Raw genomic sequence first — 23,400 nt, forward strand, 5'->3', positions numbered from 1 at the left:
GTTTTAGCGTACCCCCTTTCGACAGCACAGCGAGCATTTACGTTTTGGAATTAATTTCCTGTAATTCTACAAAGAGAAAATGTTGCAGTTTGCTGCAATTCTACACATTTTTGCCATGGGTGGAGAGAAGAGTTTGCAATTTGTTAAATTCCCCAGCAAGAAAACCTAATATCGTCACTCAAACAGAAGGGGGACCTAATGAATAGTAATTAACAGCCAAATCTAAACAGGTGACTTTAGGAAGGGTTCTGAAAGTTGACTAGCAACACCTGGGACCTTAAGACACCCACCAAATTTTCCCAAGAACAGGCAAACAAAATGAAAACCCACACCAAACTTAGACAGGAAGCAAAACGAAAACCGGCATCGTGTTCTTTTAGAAATCAAATGGGGGGGGGGGCTCGCAACTAAAGGTGTTCACCCTCCACATCTCTCAAGACACCTGGAGTACTGGGCCAGCCTCTCTTAAATATCACATGGGCCAACACTGATGAAACACTTTCCACTAACAAGATGACAAACCATCAGAAGTGTAACACATTCTGACTAATGAGGTGACACCCATCGGCCCGCTAGCGTCCAACCTCGAAATTATAAATTGAAAAACCAAAGCTTGTAACAAATCTGTATGCAATTCTACACATTTTGCCATCGGGTGACGAGAAATGCTTGCAGTTTTCAATGTGATATCTGATTGCGTGATTATCAAAATCAACTTGGGCCCAACAGGCTGTTATTCAACCATGATTAATAAAAGTTTGGATAGATTTGTCTTAGTCTAGCCAGATTATTTTTTTTGCTGACATGGGATTATTGAGTGACTGACATAACAAGAGAAACTGTTGCACGTTCAAAACTCTAGTATTCTAACTCTCAGAATTGATCCACATGTCTACAAAAGTTGGGCCACCAGTTGCCCGTCCCTGATTTCAAACTAAGTTCTAAATTATGATTCAACCTCTTGTCCACATTAGTGTCTAGTTTGAGAAACGGACGCCTCACAAATCCTCAACTGGCAGCTTCATTAACTAGTAACAGTGAAGCGGTGTCTCCGGGATGCTGTCATTACATTTACATTACATTTAAGTCATTTAGCAGACGCTCTTATCCAGAGCGACTTACAAATTATTCTAGGCAGAGTTGCAAAGAAAAGCCATATCTCATTCTGGCCAATAAAAAGAAAAGATTAAGATGGGCAAAAGAACACACACTGAACAGCGGAATATTAGAGGGGGGAAAAAAGGCGTTATGGACAGACAAATCTAAGTTTGATGTGTTTGGCTCACAAAGAAGAACATTTGCGAAACGCAGAAAAAAAATAAAGATGCTAGATGAGTGCATGTTGACATCTGTCAAGCATGGTGGAGGCAATGTGGTGGTCTGGGGGTGCGTTGGTGGTGGTAAAGTGTGAGATTTGTACAGGGTAAAAGGGATCTTGAAGAAGGAAGGCTACCGCTCCATACCATCCCCTGTGGACGGTGCTTAATTGAAGCCAATTTATTCCTAGACAAGGAGAATGAGCCAAAGCACAGGTCCAAACTATGGAATAACTATTTAGGGAAGAAGCAGTCAGCTGCTATTCTGTCTATAATAGTGGCCAGCACCGTCACCAGATCTCAACCCTATTGAGCTGTTGTGGGAACAGCTTGACGTGTGGTACATAAATGCCCATCCAACTTGTGGGAGGTGCTTGTGGGGTGAAATCTCTAGAATGCCAAAGGTCTGCAAGGCTGTAATTGCTGCAAATGATGGGTTCTTTGACGAAAGCAGAGTTTGAAGTTCACAATTATTTAAAGAAAAAATAAATTTCATAACCTTGTTAACAACTTGACTATTTCCTATTCATTTTGCGACTCATTTCATGTATGTTTTCATAGAAATTCTTGTTTTTTTTCCCCAAGTGAGCCCAAACTTTTGAACGGTAGTGTGCTTGTTAAAAAGGAAATGTATGATACAAATCAAGGTGACGTTGTATTAATATTGTGTTCTAGACGCCCCAGTGTTCATTTCCCAACCCCACTTCTACAATGCTGACCCTGTGTTGCTGGACTACGTACAGGGACTTCAGCCTACTGAGGACGAACACGGACTTTTCATAGACATCCACCCTGTGAGTAACACATACACGCTGTCCTGAATTGGAACACTTAGAAAACTCAGCAATAAAAAAGAACTGTCCCTTTTTCAGGACCCTGTCTTTGCAAGATAATCCAAATAATTTCACAGATCTTCATTGTAAAGGGTTTGAACACTGTTTCCCATGCTTGTTCAATGAACCATAAACAATTAATGAACATGCACCTGTGGAATGGTCGTTAAGACACGAACAAGCTTAGATGGTAGGCAATTAAGGTCTGTTATGAACTGTTAGAGCTAGGGCTACTTTTTTCAACATTCTGTTAAAAATCTCGCAACATTTCAATGTCCTGCTACTCATGCCAGGAATATAGTATATGCATTTGATTAGTATGTGTGGATAGAAAACACTCTGAAGTTTCTAAAACTGGTTAAATGATGTCTGTGACTATAACAGAACGTGTTTCGTGGTCAAAATCCCAAGGAAACCTGATCACAAAATCGACGAAGAGAAAATCAATCCGCCAGTCTCTATTGTCTATTGCAAGGTATAATGGAGAGCGAACGGCTTACAGTTCCTACAGCTTCCACACGATGTCGCCAGTGTTGTGAATTCTATTCAGGTAAATCCTTGGTCATATGAGTAATAGGCACATCCTGTCTTCGGGTACACAGCAGGAAGTTATGGAAGGGGGAAAGGGGACAATGTTCTCTAAACTTGCTGCTATTGAATACAGATCGCTCCGTGATCAATTTGATCGTTTATTAACGTTTACTAATACCTAAAGTTGGATTACAGAAGTAAGTTTGAAGTGGTTTGTCAAAGTTTATAGGCAACTTTTTTAATTAAAAAAAAATAACGTTGCGTTTAGAAACTGTTTTTCCTGGATCACAGTCTTCATAAATTGACATTTTGGGTATACAAGGACCGATTTTAATCGAAAAAAAGACCCAATTGTGATGTTTATGGGACATATAGGAGTGCCAACAAAGAAGCTCGTCAAAGGTAATGTTTTATTTTATTTCTGCGTTTTGTGTAGCGCCGGCAACGCTAATTCTTTTGTTTACGTCCCCTTCAGGTATTTCGGGGCGTTGCATGCTATCAGATAATAGCTTCTCATGCTTTCGCCGAAAAGCATTTTAAAAATCTGATTTGTTGGCTAGATTCACAACGAGTGTAGCTTCAATTGAGTACCCTGCATATGTTTTAATGAACGTTTGAGTTTTAACGAGTGCTATTAGCATTTGGCGTAGTGCATTTGCATTTTTTGTTGGCAAGGTGGGACGCTAGCGTGTCGGGTGGGCCAGAGAGGTTAAGACACTAAAGAGGCCTTTCTACTGACTCTGGGGAAAAAAACTAAAGAAAGATGCCCAGGGTCCCTGCTCATCTGTGTGAATGTGCCAAGGAGGCATGAGGACTGCAGATGTGGCCTGGGCAATAAATTGCAATGTCTGTACTGTGAGATGCCTAAGACAGCGCTACAGAGAGACGGGACGGACAACTGATCGTCCTTGCAGTGGCACACCAAGTGTAACAACACCTGCACAGGATTGGTACATCCGAACGTCACACCTGCGGGACAGGTACAGGATGGCAACAACTGCCCAAGTTACACCAGGAACGCACAATACCTCAATCAGTGCTCATACTGTCCGCAATAGGCTGAGAGGCTGGACTGAGGGCTGTTGTAAGGCAGGTCCTCACCAGACATTCCTGGCAACAATGACACCTATGGGCACAAACCCACCGTCGCTGGACCAGACAAGACTGGCAAAAAGTGCTCTTCACTGACGAGTCGCGGTTTTGTCTCACCATGGGTGATGGTCGGCTTCACGTTTATCGTCGCAGGGATGAGTGTTAACCCGAGGCCTGTGCTCTGGAGCGGGATCGTGCTGGAGGGTCCGTCATGGTCTGCGGCGGTGTGTCACAGCATCATCGGACTGCGCTTGTTATTGCCTGCAATCTCAACGCTGTGCATTACAGGGAAGACATCCTCCTCCCTCATGTGGTACCCTTCCTGCAGGCTCATCCTGACATGACCCTCCAGCATGATAATGCCACCAGCCATACTGCTCGTTCAGTGGGTGATTTCCCGCAAGACAGGAATGTCTTGGTGGAAGAGTGGGGTAACATCTCACAGCAAGAACTGGCAAATCTGGTGCAGTCCATGAGGAGGAGATGCACTGATACTGACAACTTTTGATTTTGACACTCTTCCCTCTCTTTGTTCAGGAACACATTATTTAATTTCTGTTAGTCACGTCTGTGGAACTTGTTCAGTTTCTAAGTTGGTGATTCATGTTCATACAAATATTTCCACATTAAGTTTGCTGAAAATAAGCGGTGTTGACATTGAGGACATTTTCTTTTTCTGCTGAGTTTAGTAAGATGAATTTTTCCTGTTGACTGTGGACTCGTCCCCTTTTTATTCTAATAGGTCTTGCATAAGAAATCTGATTTGTGGACGGCGACACACACACACACACACACACACACACCTTTATGATCTATTAGGGTCAAAGACCAGTGGGTTTCTGACAGGTGATCATCCAGAGACAAGACGGCTCCAATGTGGTCTCTACAGTTTCGCAGTCAATCAATTGACCCTTGAACTATACCCCGGTGGGTTTTATTTAGATGAAGAATGTCACTTCTCTGACAGATATATTGAGTTCCAGTTAGATTTGCGACGCTGGTTTTTAGCCCCACTGGTCTGTATCGGGTGCGTAATGTTTCAATACCGTGTTGGTCTTGGTGCCACTTCGTGTCAAATTGAATGAAGAATTGGTTTACGACGCTCAATATATCTGACAAGGGGGCTAAAAACATTGTCTGAATGGCTGAAGCATCTGTGCCAAGTTCTTCCCCATTTATAGACGTGTGTGCTTTTACTAGTGCGAATTGGGCCCATTCACGTTGTTATAAACCTATCTCTGACAGTAAAAGCGAGGCTGTTTCCCCTTATCTAAATTGATTGTGTAAACACATCTGATCTCATAGCCGTAGCGAACGCACACCATGCAGCCTGTCCTTGAGGCAATCACCTGACGCACACACAGAGGAGGCTTGGCCAGAGAACTTTCTTAGAATTCATTTAGATAACATTTATTTTCCCTGGCTGAGGGTGAGAAACTTGTGTTGGACAGTCATTCTCGTATATTCACAGTTTCTTGTGTGTGTGGTTGTGACTCCTATGAGTCCTGCCTCTGAACTCATTTGTAGATAAACATTCATATCCACTCGATGTTTGATGCAAACATTGATCTTCAACTGTGATCGCAGAGAGCTTGGTTTCAAAATACACTTGTGGGACAGCCAACGTGAGCAGATATCATCCAAATCTTTTTTTGTCCAGCTCCTGTGCCAAGTTGGATATGGTGTACTCTTTTTCATAGTACATTTGTCATTTAGCAGACTCTCTTATCCAGAGCGACTTACAGGAGCAAAGGGTTGCTTAAATCAGAGCACATTGACAGATTTTTAAAATAAAATAACGTTTTAACCTAGTCTACTCGTGATGCCTTGCTGTAGAACGTTGGCCAAAGCATGAGTTGTTCTGTAGGAATAAATGCCATTGGTGACCGTGGTTGCTGGGGGTCCTTAATTATATACAGTGCTTTTCTGTGGCAGTGGTTAGTGTAAATGTCCTCCTTTAGATTGCACCAAAAAACATATCAGCTCTATCTTAACAATCCTCTTAGGCCTGGGGGTCATGTATGTGGTTCAGTTTGCCTGCCATGCAGTAATCCTCCCCGTCCACGATGAAACTATAAAAGGTCTAAAGTCAAATTGTCTGGAACAGACATTAGCAGCTAAATATTTAAGACGTGTGCATGCTAATGGTAAACTGTCTGGCACAGGACACAGTCTGACCTTTTTTTAGCGACAGCCTAATTGGAGCTGTAGCTTTTCTGTGTATTACGGTACGAGGAAATGGGTATTATGATGGTGTTGAGATTGCTCCTATAAACAGATTAAGGCCAGATGTGTGGGGGTGTAAGGCTGTGACTGGTGCTTTTGGTGATCCCGTACTGTTGCTGGCCAATACACTGCAACTAATTATTGGCACCATGTCATAATATGGCTGAAGGTGATAAGATGTATTGTACAGATAAGACCGTATGTCTGATCTGCTAGTATTTGCCCCAATAAAGTTGGTTTATGATCGCTGACTAAGCAAGAATCGCACACTTGTTTTAGGTCACTCTACTATCACATCACTGCCAATTATAAAAGCATTGCAGACATGGCAATAAGCTTTTCCCAGTAATTGTTTATGTTCGGTCTGTTGGTGTGTAGCAATTTTAAGGGGGGGACAACCACAGCAGGGTTTGAGCCAGTTACTACCAACTGTGCCAATTAGGGCCAGATCTCTTGGTAGTTTACTTCCATACAAGGCGGCGTCGTTATCTAAGTGAAGACATGGTTTGTAACTGCTGTTGTAACGATTGGCAGTGGGATCAGACGTGGACTGTTGAGTAATGCATAGTTCCAGGAGGGAGAGGATATGGCGAGAGGAAGGCTCCCCGGATGTGGGACTGACCATCTGGGGTTGGATTGCAGCTTGACACCTGGTGGTCCCATCCACAGCCCCGGGCCGCAACTCTCATCGAAGTCCTTGCCAGCCTGAACTGTGTGTGTCAAATCAAATGTTATTTGTCACATGCTTCATAAATAACAGGTGTTGACTAAAAGTGTAATGTTTACTTATGGGCACTTCAGAACAATGCAGAGATGATATTTTAGAAATCAAGGAATAAGCGCATACTGAGTGACGATAACTTGGTTATATAAACCGTGTACCAAGTCGCTGTACAGGGGTATGAGGTAATTGAGATGCAATTGTAACAACATACAGGAACTCAAGTCCTTTTTGTTAACCTGAACTAGAATTCCTCACAAACAAATGCCGACCGTATTATCTCCCGAGAGAATTCTCTTCGGTTATTGTCACAGCCGTGTATGCCACCCCCCAAGCAAACACCACGAGTTTCCTCAAGTAACTTGACTGGGCTTTATGAAAACTGTAAACCATATATCTTGAGGCTGCAGTTAATGTCGCCGAGGATTTTAACAAAGCAAATTTGAGGAAACCGCTGCCGAAGTTCTATCGACTAGCACTCGTGCTGGAAAAACACGACCATTGTTACACTAACTTCCACGATGCATACAAGGCCTCCGCCCTCCTTTTGGCAAATCTGACCACGGCTCCATTTTGCTCCTCCCTTCCTATAGGCAGAAGCACGGGTACTTCCTGTTTGAGTTGAGGTCTATTCAACGCCTATCTGACCAATCGGAAACCATGCTTCGAGATTGTTTTGATCACGCGGACTGGGATATGTTCCGGGTAGCCTCTGAGAATAACATGGACGAATACGCTGGTTCGGTGACTGCGTTTATCAGAAAGTGTATAGGAGATGTTGTACCCACTGTGAATAAAACCTACCCTAACCAGAAACAGTGGATAGATGGCGGCATTCGCAAAAGTGAAAGTGTGAACCGCTGCATTTAACCATGCCAAGGCGACTAGGAATATGGCTGAATACAGAGTATTTATTATCCTCCAAGGCAATCAAACAGGTAAAATGTCAGTATAGAGATAAAGTGGAGTCGCAATTCAAGCGGCTCAGACAAGATACAACATTGTGTTTTACATACGTAAGAGGTTTTCAATTTCTCGCATGGAATAACCGTCATTTCTCAGAACAAGAATACTGAGTTTCAGAAGAAAGTTGTTTCTGGCCATTTTGAGCCTGTAATCGAACCCATAAATGCTGATGCTCCAGATACTCAGCTAGTCTAAAGAAGGCCAGTTGTATTGCTTCTTTTAATCACCACAACAGTTCAGCTGTGTGAACATAATTGCAAAAGTGTTTTCTAATGATAAATGAGCCTTTTAAAATGATAGACTTGGATGAGCTAACACAATGTGCCATTGAAATGCAGAAGTGATGGTTGCTGATATTGGGCCTCTAGGCCTATGTAGATATTCCATTAAAAATCTGCCGTTTCCAGCTACAATAGTCATTTACAACATTAACAATGTCTACACTGTATTTCTGATCAATTTGATGTTGTAACTGTATTATGGCTTGGGGGGTAGAAGGTGGGGCGGTTGTATGTTAGTCAGGGTGTGTCACGATCTAAACTCTGGTTAAGATAATGACAGATCAATGACCTCCCTTCAGTCTGTTTTCAGTCATCTATTGATTTCTGTTAATGTTCACATATGTAGCATTGCATATGAATGTAACCTAATAGATATACTGATGTCTTAGTCGACTCAGTCGATAATGTTGGTTTAGCAGTCTGTTTTATGGCGATCGGCAGTAAAATTTGAATGTGACAATGGTGGAGAGATTGCTCTTATTGACCAAAGTTTCATGTTATCCAGTCATATTAGGGCTGGGACTTGCCAGAGACCTCACGATACGATATTATCACGATACGTAGTGCGATTTCTTACGATTCTATATGCATTTGCCATTTTTTGAAGTTTCAAACGTGTTGCTCACTATATGCTTGCTGCAGAGGGTCAAAGGGAATGCTGAAAACCAGTTTTGACCAGTCAGGGAAGTAAAAGTGATGACGCGTTGCCTCACTATTTAACCCTGTGAGACCCAAGCATAGATTCAAATGAAGGGGGGGGGGGAAACCTATTACTCGCCAGAAATACTTGTAAAAAGCCTCATAAAAATTACTTACATTTTGACATTTGTAAAAGACAATCTGCTGGAAGTGTTGCAAAAATGCAACATTGGGCTTCAATGGTAAAAAAACAAACATTTTTAACTGAAATTGATATTAAAATCACATAAATGGATCAAAAGCATATATGTGATATAAAATATTGTGTAATGGTGTATACATTTGAAATGAAGTCAAATTTCATCTGAAATAGCCAAATTGATAAATTTGACCAATCCAAATGTTAAACTTTTTTTTTGATAGTTTATCCTTAGAATAAAATACTATTTTGTGTTTTCTATGTAGAGAGAACATCTAACACATTTTTAGTAATATTTGGTTGGCCTTTCTGGCTTAATTTGAAGAGAACCGTACTACTTACCATAAAATGAATGGTCTCATAAACCACAATTATTTCAAAAAATAGATATATCTATGACATTTAATGTGACAAATTACGTAAGTAATGGATTGTCCATATTTGGAAGGGACACAATCCAACGTGTCTATCAATATATGATCTTGACCCAATGTCTGTTTGGCAACCCTTTAAGCCTTTTTGTAGTGTTTTTGCTACACTTACGAAACTAACTCTGGCTCGGGAATGTTTTGTTTCTGGAGGATTTCACTTATTGTTTTTTTTTAACAAAAAGAAGGAACACATTTTTCAAGTCATGTGACCAGTGTGGTGTCAGATGCGTGGACAGTTTTCCAATGTTTCAGAGGCTGCAGATGCCACAATCATACTGACACAACACAGTACCAAGAGATACGTGGGCCGAATGAGCTGCACTTTGTAGTGTTATTTAAGACCTTTACAGGATGCAAATTAGGATTTATTTAATGATTTTTGTTTTTTTTGTTGCAAAGTTGGGTCTCACGGGGTTTAAAAAGAAGCTGCAGAACAAGCTATATGATGACAGATACTGGAGTATTGGTTCAGGTACAACTAACTTACGCTAGCTAACAGTTGATTTGTGAGGTTGGACTGATGCTCAGTCTCCGAGCTCATAGGGGTGGTGTGGTGTCCGTATGTGTATGCCCCTTGTGTTAAATTAACTCTGCGCGTGTTTTTAATCCCGTGTTTTGACAAAATGCAGACTAAGCTATGCCAGTCAAGTTATGAGGGGATGCACTCGTTTGTCACAACTGTGTTTGGGAACAAGGGAGTGGAATGAAATGATCCTGGTAAAAGAAGGCGAGACTAGATGTGTGGTTCTAGGTCTCTTCCTAAGCTTAACGACTGTATCCAAATAAGAGGGCAGAGAGCCTTTGTCCAAACAAAACATTTTTCCATTGAGGACGCGCAGTGCTTTCTCATCAATGTGCATTTCCTCTCCTTCAACGGAGCATTTGTATACTTGCTTACTGTAGCAAGTATTTTTGCATTGACACTCTCTCCTCTGTCCTTATCCTCTTTCTCTTTTTTCTATCCTTTCCCACTTTTCATGGCTTGTTTGTGTGCTATTCAGAGGGTGAATGGGCAAGACAAAAGATTACAGTACTTTTGAACAAGGTGTGGTTCTAGTTGCCAGGTGCACTGGTTTGAGTGTGTCAAGAAACACAGCTCTGCAAAGTTGTCCCCCGTGCGTATCAAGAATGGTCCACCAGCCAACTGGACACAACTGTGGGAAGCATTGGAGTCAACATGGGCCAGCGTCCCTGTGGAATGCTTTGGACACCTTGGAGTCCGTGCCCTGGCTCTTCGGAGTGCAAAACGGGGTGCAACTCAATATTAGGAAGTTGTTCTTAATGTTTTGGACACTCAGTTTGTGTGTGTATATCTCTCTCTCTGCAGGAGACTGGTGTGCCTCTGAATGTGTCTATCCGTCTGCAGCTCAACCTGTACATGAAGAAGGTGTTGGGTATCACGTAAGGACCCCCCCCCCAACCCAGCACTCCTCACATGACAACTCCTTATCCCTGACCTTTAACCGCAAAGGCCAAAAAGCGGAAGGATCCCATTCAATCTGGGAGTTTCAGGTCTTTATTTAGGATGTGTTTTTGTGCATCTGTGTGACTGTTTTGTCTGTTGCAGGGAAACGGGGAAGATCTCAGAGGTTGTTATGCCCATGATCTGGTTTGAGGAGGTGAGTGGTGATTTGACTATTACTGGGTTCGTTTACCCCCTAACCTGCTCTATACCTCTACCCTCCCTCCAACACTCTCCAAACCTAACCAACACACTCTCCATATCTCACCCATACCCCTAGATCAGTGTTTCTTAATCCTGGTCCTGGGGACCCAAAGGGGTACACCTTTTTGTTTTTGTAATATCACTACCAACCTGATACCACTAATCAACTCACCAAAGACCAGGATTAAGCATCACCGCCCTAAGGTGTGTCTAGCCCTTTTTAACACCCTCATAACTCTGTCCGCTCATCAGATTTGTGTTCCCTGTGTTTCTCTACGTCTCTCTCTCATGTAGAATGGCTACATGGACGGAGCCATCGTGAAAACGTTCCACACCAACCTGGTGCTATTGCCAATGGTGATGGTGTACATGCAGTACTGTTTCCTAGGCCTGGGCCTGGCCACTGTTCTGGGAGCTGTACTACTACACTACAGCGGGAAGGTAAGGCCTCTACAGCACATGGTCACCACTCGCTGACTGTGTGGATGGGAACGTTTTGCGTGGTGTGTTGGATGGGAGAGCGAGAGTGTTTGTGTGTTCACAAACTGAATGTGCTGCAAGTCGTTGTGAGAGGGGAGAGACATGAGTCGTTCTTTAGTTTGCATGGGTACTAGGTACTGTGACTCCTGAGCAGCCCTCTGTTACCCACCAGAGAACAGGCTCTTCCCACAGCCTCGGCTAACAAACCAACACACTGGCCCCCCCTTTCTAACTGCCAGAAAGGGTGCTGTGAGGTCTCCCCCATCTCTCTCTGAGTAGCTGTAGATTGTGATTTATACAGTACAATGGTGCCACGTGGGGACACACACACACACATTGCCACCCCCACCGCCTCACTCTCGTTAGACTAATCACGGGAGAGATTTCCTTACAGACACTCATCCAAAGGCACATGTTGTATTTTACATGGCTGACTCTATACGTTAGCCAGTTAATTTGATCAACGCATGAACGGCACTCTCAAGCCAATGCTAACTAGAGTTGTGACGACGAAGTCTATGGGTATATGCTAGATTAGCTCAATGACGACGTCTATGGGTGTATGTACTAGCAGATGCCCTCAGACGTCCAGTCCTTGTGCTAACGCCAGTTAGCATTGGCTCACGAAAGTACCTTATCAAACTTCATACTGGACACAGACACATGGTCTCCACTAGTTCATCTGACTCTGGGGAAGTAGACTAAGGCCCTGATTGCCAAGATTCGCAATGTTCCCCAGGGACCATAAAGACTACCCATACGTACAGTGTATGGTTATGGCATGTACACAGGCATTTCGGGTCACGTGGTTATGACTAGTGTGGCGTGAACGATTTTCTTTCTTGCAGGTGTTGAAAAAAGATCTGTCTACAGTGATGGAGAACCACGGGGTTGGTTTACACAAACTGTTCCCAATCACTCCAGAAAAGTTGCCTCTGTCAATCAGGAGAATGTGATGGCAATATGAATATAAAATTATATACCCTGACAGCCTCTGATCGGCTTTGATTTGATTATAAGGACCCATCCGTAGGGAGGGGAAGGCCAACTTTGGTCCTTGGGGGCTGCTCCCCCGTGTGCAGGCTTTTGCTCCAGCCAAGCGCTTGCACACTAGTGTTCGTGGTCTTCGATCTTTAGTTAAGTTCTGTTGATGGAGATTGAAGACGGTGAGTACTGTTGTGTTAGCTGAAGCAGGTGTGTGTGGAAGCTGGGTTGTCGCAAAAGGGCTGCACACGCTGGCCTTCCTGATCCAGAGTTTTCCTGATCCGGGGGGATGCGTATAACGTGTCAGTTTCAGCCTGATTGTGTTACTGTACGAAGTTGATTTGATCAGAGGAATATGGAATCTGATCATCCCTTCTCAACTGGGTCAGGTGTCAATCAATCCAAATGGCACAATTGATTTGTCAAGACTGAGGTGCGTCATTAACCAATCGCATGAGCCCTGCATGCCACACCTTTTAAATATGTTGTCTTTCTCAGATATGAATCTGCGTACACACACACTGCAACAATTAAAACACACTGCATGAACACACACATTCAGCCCGTGATTAAATGACCCAATGGCTGAGTGACTAAATTACTGCACTTCCTGTCTGTCAGTCAAATCAACCACCTGACAGCCAATCAGGTTGGTCAATGATTTCCTGTAGCTGCTTCTGACTGGCTCATTAGTAAAGGTCTGGCTATCTTTTAGGCAACGGTTAAAGACCCAGTAAATGGCACAGATGGACACATTTATCGTGAATGACAGGTAGGTTTCAGGCCGACATACACACTCACCCTTTTTCTGTACATTGTGTGCACCTTTTCTTTCTACAGGTCACACGAACACAGAGGGCTCACGAGGCATCACGCTCACCCATATTTAATGTACAAACATCACTATCATTTAAAATCAACTTTTCTTATCCACTGCGGTTGTGCCATGTTTCATATGACCCAGTGGTCTGCCCATGTTTGTGTTTTTAAGTGTCCAGTCTGGAAATCTGAGCATGGTCTGAGCCAGAACTCCCGACAGGCCATAGATAACACTCTTGCAGCAGACCCTCTGAAGACTGCTGTTATAAATTTAGGATCAATGTTTTGGGAGTTTAAATGATGTTAACAGAATGTGGATTACAGGCGACGCTCTGTCGTCAAACGGATGTATTCATTACGGAAACATTTTGCTTCCATTTGGTTCTTAAAAGGTAAACAACTCGACAAGAGTTTGTATTGAACATATTCGGGTAGGTTCCTCCATTTTGTTCCGGTTGTTTCAGTTTAAAAAACTGTTTACAACAGAATCAGTGGAATGAATACACCCAATGTAAATCGAACTGAAAAGTGTCTGAAAATGTCTGTTTGGGACGAGGCATTGTTTATGGGCCTTTTGTAGTGAAAAGGTGTTGGTGCGTGAGTTTGATAGATCATTAAAAAGTTTACTGTATGCCCACCACAGGAGGCTGGTGAGTGGAGGACAGCTCATAATAATAACTGGGATGAAGTGAATTGTATCAAATGCAACCATGTCTACCATTCCAGCCATTTACTATGAGCCTGTTCTTCCAAATGTAAGGTGCCACCAGCCGCCTGTGTCATTTCATTGAGTTAATTTGTGCATCAGTGGTGTCAGCTGCCTAGTTCGGCTCCAAAACAGACTTGATCCTCACTACGTTGACGGTGTTGTGCTTCTAACATCCGTTCTCTTATACCCTCGCCTCTGACTTCTCCCATCCCGTTTCTTTCTCCTAACAGATCGTAAAATGTGAGAGGACTGTCATACCGGACGCCAGCGTGAGCACTTCATCCAGCGAGCAAACCCCTCTAATACAGGACCACGTGGACTAACACGCATGTAGGGGGCGAGCTGCCTAGCCCAGTTCTGCAGGACACTCTGCATGTGTTTTATTGAGACTGATAATCACTGGAACTCCAAAAACCACTGATTCTCTCCTGCTATCTATCTCTCTCTCCCTCTCCCTCTCTCTCTCTCAGCTATAAACTCTCACCTGGTACAGTTCTCACCTGGTCGTGCATCTGCTCCGGGAGACTTTGGAGACCTTCACTCTGTTCAGTACTCACCGGTCAACAGGGAAGGGCAGGACCCCCCCCCCGGTTGGTTCTGCTCTCTTGTGGTGTCCCATCCAATCCTCCAATGAGGATCCACTATTGGAATACATCACCGCATCCTCAGTCGCTGTTATGTGAATCCTTCCTTCGTCTGTTTGTCCTTCCAGTTCCTCCGATGTTTTAACAACTTAGTATCATGTGTTTTTACTATTCCTGAAATGCCATAGGAAACCACACCACTAGATCTGTATTGTCCTGCTTTCCTCTCCTCTGGTGTGTGTAGAAGTTGCCTGTATGCACAGACCTAGGATCAGATAATCCTACCCTTAGCCTTTTAGGGGAAGAAATGTAAAAGTCGGCACCTAAAAGCAACATCATTCAACAATATCTCACCAGACCAACGACTCAAAAAGTGAACTTGTTTCTGTGGTAAATTCCAGTCAATTCAGGAAGTAGACAGTTGGAATTTCAATCTTCCATGCTTTTCAATTAGGGAAACTGAAATTTGGTCTACTTTCTGAATTGACTGGCATTTAAATGGGATTTACCCCCAACTCGGGGACAAAGGCTTACCCACTCAGGCTGCCAACAACGCTCATTGGTTACTTTTTTTTTTAAGATGCCATTTCTAGAAGAGGATTTTGGAGCATATGCCATGTTATTTGATCTTAGTGATTTCACCACGAAGGGCCACCTGTCCTCCTCTATATTACTCACGGATCTAATTTAAGGGCCTTTCAAGACATTTTCAGTAAATTCAATCAGCGCTTACAATTTTTCATTCAACACTTTTTTCTTTTTTTTTTTTAATTATGAAATGCTCTTCTCCACTTCGACTCATGGACATCAGTCCAGTGAAAAGGTTATTTAAATGTGTGCTCCGATGTGCCTCGCAAATAATAGGCTATTGTCTTACCCGTGTTCATAGCCTAGCGTGAGACTAATTTTGAAATAGAAGGGATTCTATGTTATTTATAAGGGTGGGCCTAAGTGGATAAAACCGGATCTGTTATTTATATATGAAAATAGGCAAATGCGTGAAATAGTCAAACCAGTATTTCCAGTCAATGATTTTTAGGAATTGAATTGGAAACAGAACTGTTCCCTGTTTCTCTGCCCATGCATTATAGTTAGGCTCTATAGACTATCGATAATTTAATTGTTCATCAGATACTTCATATACAATTAATAATATTCTCACCCATTACGTTATTGTCAATTTAATCTAGTCTTTATGCTAAGTATATGTAAAATTACTTTTGATATGGTTTAGGTGTAGTTTGGTTGGGCTATTGGCTGCACAGACCTGATGGGCAGGGGAAGGAATGACATCCTCTTAATATCAACCAGAATTGAGGTTATAAGCATTGCGATTCTAACAACGATCACGTGTTGGACTTATTTAGGACAGGGGTGCCGGCTTTAAAAATAAATGTCAAGAGTAATTGGAGAAAGTGAATTTCCAGTCAAAATGACTTGTGGCCTCCTCGTCTCCTGGTTGCTGATCCAGAGAAGTTACCAAGCCGGTTGTGATTATTACTGCTATATCAGGGTGTTTTATGTTCAGGTCTCACTCCATTCTAGCTCTACGGTTTATTATGTGTAGTAGGTCTTTATTTTTGGGGGGGGTTTGGCCACCTAATTTATTTTTTTGCAATTGTTAGGAATGACGCCTCATTCAGAGTAAATTAGTTGACCTAGAAATGTTCCTCTACTGATGGCATAGGCACCAATAATGACTGTTTTACTACACCGATGTGCCTTTTCAATTGGAAACTTCTCCTTTGTCCAAATTGACTCCTAAACCCTTGCCACTCCGTGTAGATTTGAGAGGATTGGAGAGCTCTGGTCGCTCCATCTTGCCCTCTCTGGATTTTCACCATACAGCAAATGCTCATGGGCGTCCAAGGCTCGGGGCCAGGGGTCAATTTGGAATGGGGCCGTTTATGGTGTGTCCTGTGTATTGTGACCAGGGGTGTTCAAACTAGGGGTGCTCAAACTTTTGGGCTTGGTGAGCCAAAATATAATCGAAGTGGTGGGCCACGGGCTGAACGTATAAGTATTTATTAAAATTTAAATTTAAAAAAAGGATAGCTTTTTAGTAAGCAAACATAAAATCACACTTCAAAACATTGTAGCCATAACTTGAAACACAACTACATTCTGATTACCACCTCACAGGCAAGACAATTTCGTGTGTCCCCCTCCCCGCAGGGGCCATTGTACAAATGTTGCCATGACTTATGCCATGTTCATCTGAGTGAGTGACTAAGTAAGCAATCAGTGGGAGGCCCCTGGTGGTTAGGGCCCCTGGGCTCATGCCCAGTTGGTAGTTTGGTGATGATAGCTGGCTAGACGATCTAGCAATAACAAAAATGTTCCCTGACATGGGCTACATTACCATGAGAGGCCAAACCAAACGTTGTCGGCCCTGCCATAGACCATACTGTACACAGTAATAATTCTGTGATTGAATGTAAAGCGCGTAGTACCTAAAAATGCTTGTGTCCAAACTGTCTGTCTCAAATGGCACCCTATTCCCTATATAATACACTACCTTTGGCCAGAGTGCACTATTAGTGATTAGGGAACCATTTGGGACATATGTATTGAGGAATAGGGTGTCTTTTGGGAGGCATATATTGGGAATGGGGTGTCTTTTGGGAGGCATATATTGGGAATGGGGTGTCTTTTGGGAGGCATATATTGGGAATGGGGTGTCTTTTGGGAGGCATATATTGGGAATGGGGTGTCTTTTGGGAGGCATATATTGGGAATGGGGTGTCTTTTGGGAGGCATATATTGGGAATGGGGTGTCTTTTGGGAGGCATATATTGGGAATGGGGTGTCTTTTGGGAGGCATATATTGGGAATGGGGTGTCTTTTGGGAGGCATGGAATGGGGTGTCTTTTGGGAGGCATGGAATGGGGTGTCTTTTGGGAGGCACACAAGGGTCTGGATGCGTTTCATTGTGTGCTTTTTGACAACGCAGGATCTGTGAATGAGAGGCTGCTGTGAGATTTGTGAATTTGCACCATCGTACTCCTTTAAGTGGCGAGGATAATTTTGTAAATAAATGTGCCATGAAATTGGCGTACATTACTTCCACTGCTGGGTTGGTCTCCTGTGGTATTTTACATCAGGTGTGTGTGTGTGACGTAAACATACTTTTATATTGATTTATAACAAAGACCTGTTCATACTTAAAGTGCAATAGAACCCATGATGCTTCAGATGTGTGTTTGCTCTGTACGCATGTTTTATATGCATACATTGTAAAACTGTGTATGCATGATTGTGTGCTTTAATTATAATGCATACAAAGACATTGCATTACATACTATGTGCATTTGTGTCTGCTGGTGGTGTGGGAAGTGTTTGACATTCATGGGAATGACCAGTGGTCAACAGAAGGAATGTGATGACAATCACAACGGTTACTATGCCAATCAGGAACGAGCCACCATTTCACGGTCCCCCCCCTCCAGCTTTGACTGTAAACACACACCAGAGTAAGAGGTGAGAAAGAAGGGTAAAACATGCACTGTAGTCTATGACATGTGCTGAACTGCCAAGATCCCACTGTTTGGAGAGTCTGAGCATCTATAGGGACTATCAACGACAACTTGATATGCAACAACTTTGGAAAGGGAAGAGAGGAGGAAGGAGCATAGAGAGTTGGTTTGGGATATTTAGACATCTTCCTGATTCTTCAGTCCTTTCCTATAGTCCCAGGGCCGCCCATAGAAATAGAAAAGATGTCTCCATTCAAGATGATAATGGCATATTGGGTGGGACTGGCAGCCATTGTGCGTGTAACCATGCCAGGAAGTAAAAGCTGAAAGTGTACCCTTCAATATGTGCTGTGATTTATTGACCCAATGACATTACAAAAAGCACTTTCCTTTGCATGGGCCAAATCAGTTGTCATAATTTGAATGAACATTCTACATTACCATAACAATCCAGCATCAGTTGATAGAATGAAACACCATGGGAATTATTGCATCACCCAACCAGGCAGCCATTGTGAGTTTACCAGTCACATTACCAGGGTTAGAGCTTCCAAGCCCATTCTCTTTATTTGATTTCTATGTTGCCACCAACCAAACATGTTCAGTGACCCTGGAAACAAAACTGTTAACATGTCAACAATGTTATGTAGATAATGTTATGAATATGAACACTGGTTCAACTACACTATATATACAAACGTATGTGGACACCCCTTCAAATAAGTGGATTTGGCTATTTCAGCCACACCTGTAAAATCAAGCACGCAACCATGTAATCACCATAGACAAACATTGGCAGTAGAACGGCCTTACTGAAGAGCTTAATGACTTTCAATGTGGCACCGGCATAGGATGCCACCTTTCCAGTCAGTTTGTAAAATTTCTGCCCTGCTAGAGTTGCACCGGTCAACTGTAAGTGCTGTTATTGTGAAGTGGAAACATCTAGGAGCAAAAAGGCTCAGCTGCGAAGTGGTAGGCCACACAAGCGCACAGAACTGCACTGCCAAAAAATGGTTGTCCTCGGTTGCTACACTCACTGCCGAGTTCCAAACTGCCTCTGGAAGCAACGTCAGCACAATTGTTCGTAGGGAGCTTCATGAAATTGCTTTCCATGGCCGAGCAGCCGCAGACAAGCCTAAGATCACCATGCGCAAGGCCATTGGCTAAAATGGTGTAAAGCTCACTGCCATTGGACTCTAGAGCAGTGGAAAAGCGTTGTGTGTGATGAATCACGCTTCACCATCTGGCAATCCAACGGATAAATCTGGGTTTGGCGGATGCCAGGAGAATGCCAACTGTAAAGTTTGGTGGAGGAGGAATAATGGTCTTAGGCTGTTTTTCATGGTTCGGGCTCGTTAGTTCCAGTGAAGGGTAAGCTGTGCTGGCAACAGTTTGGGCTAGGACCTTTCCTGTTTCAGCATGACAATAACCCCGTGCTCAAAGCGAGGTTCATACAAAAATGGTTTGTTGAGATCAGTGTGGATAAACTTGACTAGCCTGCACAGAGCCCTGACCTCAACCCCATTGAACAACTTTGGGATGAATTGGAATGCCAACTGCGAGCCAGGCCTAATCGCCCAATATCAGTGCCTGACCTCACTAATGTTCCAACAACTAGTGGAAAGCCTTCCCAAAAGCCTCCACTCCACAGACCTACTCCATATTAAAGCACATGATTTTGAAATGAGATGAGGAAATGAGGTGTCCACATACTTATGGTCATGTAGTGTAAATTGTGCGTTTGAGTTTAGTTTACTAGAATCACAGCAGCTACTCTTACTGGGGTCCACATAAAACAAACAAATACATGACAAAGTACAGAACAGTTATAGACAAGGACATTAAATACAATTATCATAATAATAATCCAAAACTTTTTAAAAAAATAAGATCGTTAAATATTGGAAAGAAAATACCACTGTACTTACAAGTCACACTAGTAACTATTCATGTTCGTCCTTGCATAAATTCAAGCAGCACGTTACCAGTCCTTCACTGATCCAGATTAACCCTGAAATTAGGTCATATGTTTTAACCATGTAGTGGTTTTCTCAGTTAAAAGACATTTTGCCAGATATGTTTAGCCTACAAGGGCCACCATTGTGTCTAAAGACAGCAATTTGCTAGCTAACAACAGCTCTCAAAACATTCAAGGTCCAGAAAGCTACATAAACCGCTCTTCTGGCATCTGAGAAAAAAAATGCTTTTATCACCTTTCAACAGCTTCTTGCGCTATGATTTAGAAATGTTACCTTTTGATTTATAACATTTTAATTCATCTGCAACTTGTAGAATTTTTAAACCACACAGTGTTCATATTCATTAAAGTATCTACGTAATGATGTTGAAACTTTGCAATGCCTTTTCTGAAGCATTTATTGGTGGGTGGCCCATGGACTACAACAGTATATCTACTCACCCCCTAATCACTCACCAAACTCTCCCTCTCCTATTCTCTTCTTTCTCAAACAGGATTTTCCACATATTTCCACTGCACCTTCTAACCACTCTACGAGTCAGCTGTTGTTTTGAATAAGTGCTTGCATTTGCATGCGTATGTGTGTGTGTGTGAGAGAGCGAGCATAGTCTGCTGCAGTTTTAATCTGGTCCACTAGATGGCATCAGAGTAAAACAGATGCTTGCTGTTGAGGGACAGAACCAGTCCTCATTCCCCTCTGCCTCCTCTCAGATGGATGTGAGCCAGAGGGCAGATGGCCTTTAAAAAAAAGAGGGGGGGGAGGGGGGTAAAGAGAAGGAGAGAGAGAGTGAGAGAGACACCTGGAGGAGTGTATGTCGGTGAACAAGAGATGAGCAAGTCTAAGAGGAGATGACATATGAGGTCAAAAGAAAGAGGGACAGAGGGAACAAGATTAACAGCGAAGGAAATGAAACAAGACAGCAGTCAGGTAAACAAGCGAGGGAGGAATCTATTAAAGCTGAGAGATCAGAAGAGAGAGAGGGGGGAGAGAAACAGAGCGGACTTACGGAAGAAAAAGGGGATGAATTAACTGTCTGGTGACCTTTAGAGCGTCTAGACCTTGTCTGGCTGTTGCCACGACAAATGCATGTCGTGCTTTGGCTCTGTGCGTCTGCATGTGTGTCTGTTCGTTCATCTGTCGGTGTACATGCAGGCGTTTCTTTGTATGCAGGTGTGTGTTATTTCAACTTGCCCTCGCTCTGAACCCTTTCTCCATCCCGTCATCCTTCTCTCCATCCTTCCCTCCTCTCCTCTGAGGTTTGAAGGTAGGCAGGGGTGACAGTCCTATATGGGACATCAAACAGAGCATATAACCTAGGTCCTCCCCACAGGCTTTAGAAGTCTGAACACTGGTTCAGAACAGAACAGACTCTCACACACACCTTGATGTGGGTGTCCAGGTGCCTCGGTAATGTAGTAACTGTCTGAAACAAACAAGAAAATAAACTATTCAAATCTAATCAAATTGTATTGGTCACACACGTACTTGGCAGATGTTATTGCCGGTGTGACGAAATGCTTGTGTTTCTCGCTTCAACAGTGCAGTAATATCTAACAAGTAACATCTAACAGTTTCACAACATACACCCAATACACACAAATCTAAGTAAATAATTAAGAATATATAAATATATGGATGAGCAATGCCAGAGCGACATAGACGAAGATACAGTAGAATAGTATAGAATACAGTATATAATCTCAGCAAAAAAAGAAACGTCCCTTTTTCAGGACCCTGTCTTTCAAAGATAGTTCGTAAAAATCAAAATAACTTCACAAATCTTCATTATAGGACACTAAAGAGGCCTTTCTACTGACTCTGAAAAACAGCAAAAGAAAGATGCCTAGGATCCATGCTCATCTGCGTGAATGTGCCTTAGGTATGCTGCAAGGAGGCATGAGGACTGCAGATGTGGCCAGGGAAATACATTGCAATGTCCGTACTGTGAGATGCCTAAGACAGTGCTACAGGGAGACAGGACGGACAAGTGATCGGATTGCACAGGATTGGTACATCCGAACATCACACCTGCAGGACAGGTACAGGATGGCAACAATAACTGCCCAAGTTACACCAGGAACGCACAATCCCTCCATCAGTGCTCATACTGTCCGCAATAGGCTGAGAGAGGCTGGACTGAGGGCTTGTAGGCCTGTTGTAAGGCAGGTCCTCACCAGACATCACCGGCAACAACGTTGCCTATTTTTTGCTGAGTTTACATATGAGATGAATAATGCAAGATATGTAAACATTATTAATGTGGCATTAATAAAGTTACCAGTGTTCCATTTATTAAAGTGGCCAGAGATTTCAAGTCTGTGTATATAGGCAGCAGCCTCTGTGCTAGTGATGGCTATTTAAGTTTGATGGCCTTGAGATAGGAGCTGTTTTTCAGTCTCTCCTTCTCACCTTCTAGATGATAGCGGGGTGAACAGACAATGGCTCGGGTGGCTGTTGTCCTTCATGATCTTTTTTGGCCTTCCTATGACATCTGGTGCTGTAGGTGTCCTGGAGGGCAGGTAGTTTGCCCCCTGTGATGCGTTGAACAGACAGCACCACCCTCTGGTGAGCCCTGCAGTTGTGGGCGGTGCAGTTGCTGTACCAGGCGGTCATACAGCAGACAGGATGCTCTCAATTGTGCATCTGTAAAACTTTGTGAGGGTTTTAGATGACAAGCCAAATTTCTTCAGCCTCCTCTTGAAGTGGATAGGGGGGTGCTCCCTCTGCTGTTTCCTGAAGTCCACGATCATCTCCTTTGTTTGGTTGATGTTGGGTGAGAGGTTGTTTTCCTGGCATCACACTCGCAAAGCCCTCACCTCCTCCCTGTAGGCTGTCTCGTCGTTGTTGGTAATCAAGCCTACCACTGTAGTGTCGTCTGCAAACTTGATGATTGAGTTGGAGGCGTGCTTGGCCACGCAGTCATGGGTGAACAGGGAGTACAGGAGTGGGCTGAGCATGCACCCTTGTGGGGCTCCAGTGTTGAGGATCAGCGAAGGGGAGTTGTTGTTTCCTACCTTCACCACCTGGGGGTGGCCCGTCGGGAATTCCAGGACCCAGTTGCACAAAGCGGGGTTCAGACCCAGGGCCTCGAGCTTAATGATGAGCTTGGAGGGTACTATGGTGTTGAAAATCTGAGCTATAGTCAATGAACAGCATTCTTACATAGGTATTCCTCTTGTCCAGATGGGATAGGGCAGTGTGCAGTGTGATGACGATTGCATCATCTGGGAACCTATTGGGGCAGTAAGCAACTTGTAGTGGGTCTAGGGAGACAAGTAAGGTAGAGGTGGCCATCTTGAAGCGTGTGGGGACAGCAGACTGGGATAGGGAGAGATTGAATATGTCTGTACACACACCAGTCAGCTGGTCTGCGCATGCATTGAGGACGCGGCTATGGATGCCGTCTGGGCCAGCAGCCTTTTGAGGGTTAACACGTTTAAATATCTTACTCATGTTGGCCGTGGAGAA

The 23,400-nt window shown here is 43.3% G+C and overlaps 1 protein-coding gene across 7 annotated transcripts in view; it reads left to right on the forward strand.

The window, feature by feature from the left end:
* LOC135544577 (scavenger receptor class B member 1-like) overlaps positions 1 to 17,546 on the forward strand; it is a 31,852-nt gene extending 14,306 nt beyond the window's left edge. Inside the window, exons 8-14 of one of the 7 annotated variants that reach the window (XM_064972303.1) lie at positions 1,992 to 2,110; positions 10,563 to 10,636; positions 10,803 to 10,854; positions 11,196 to 11,342; positions 12,230 to 12,271; positions 13,081 to 13,137; positions 14,124 to 14,211. In XM_064972303.1, coding sequence (XP_064828375.1) covers positions 1,992 to 2,110; positions 10,563 to 10,636; positions 10,803 to 10,854; positions 11,196 to 11,342; positions 12,230 to 12,271; positions 13,081 to 13,134 — 488 coding nt within the window. In that variant the 3' untranslated portion in view covers positions 13,135 to 13,137; positions 14,124 to 14,211. Of the gene's footprint in view, positions 1 to 1,991; positions 2,111 to 10,562; positions 10,637 to 10,802; positions 10,855 to 11,195; positions 11,343 to 12,229 lie in introns of all 7 variants that reach the window. The other 6 variants (XR_010456350.1, XR_010456351.1, XM_064972302.1 and 3 more) reach the window with 6 other exon arrangements.
* Positions 17,547 to 23,400: the final 5,854 nt, after the last annotated feature.

The sequence above is a fragment of the Oncorhynchus masou genome, chromosome 8 (genome assembly GCF_036934945.1).
Source record: "Oncorhynchus masou masou isolate Uvic2021 chromosome 8, UVic_Omas_1.1, whole genome shotgun sequence".
NCBI classification, from domain to species: Eukaryota; Metazoa; Chordata; class Actinopteri; order Salmoniformes; family Salmonidae; genus Oncorhynchus; species Oncorhynchus masou.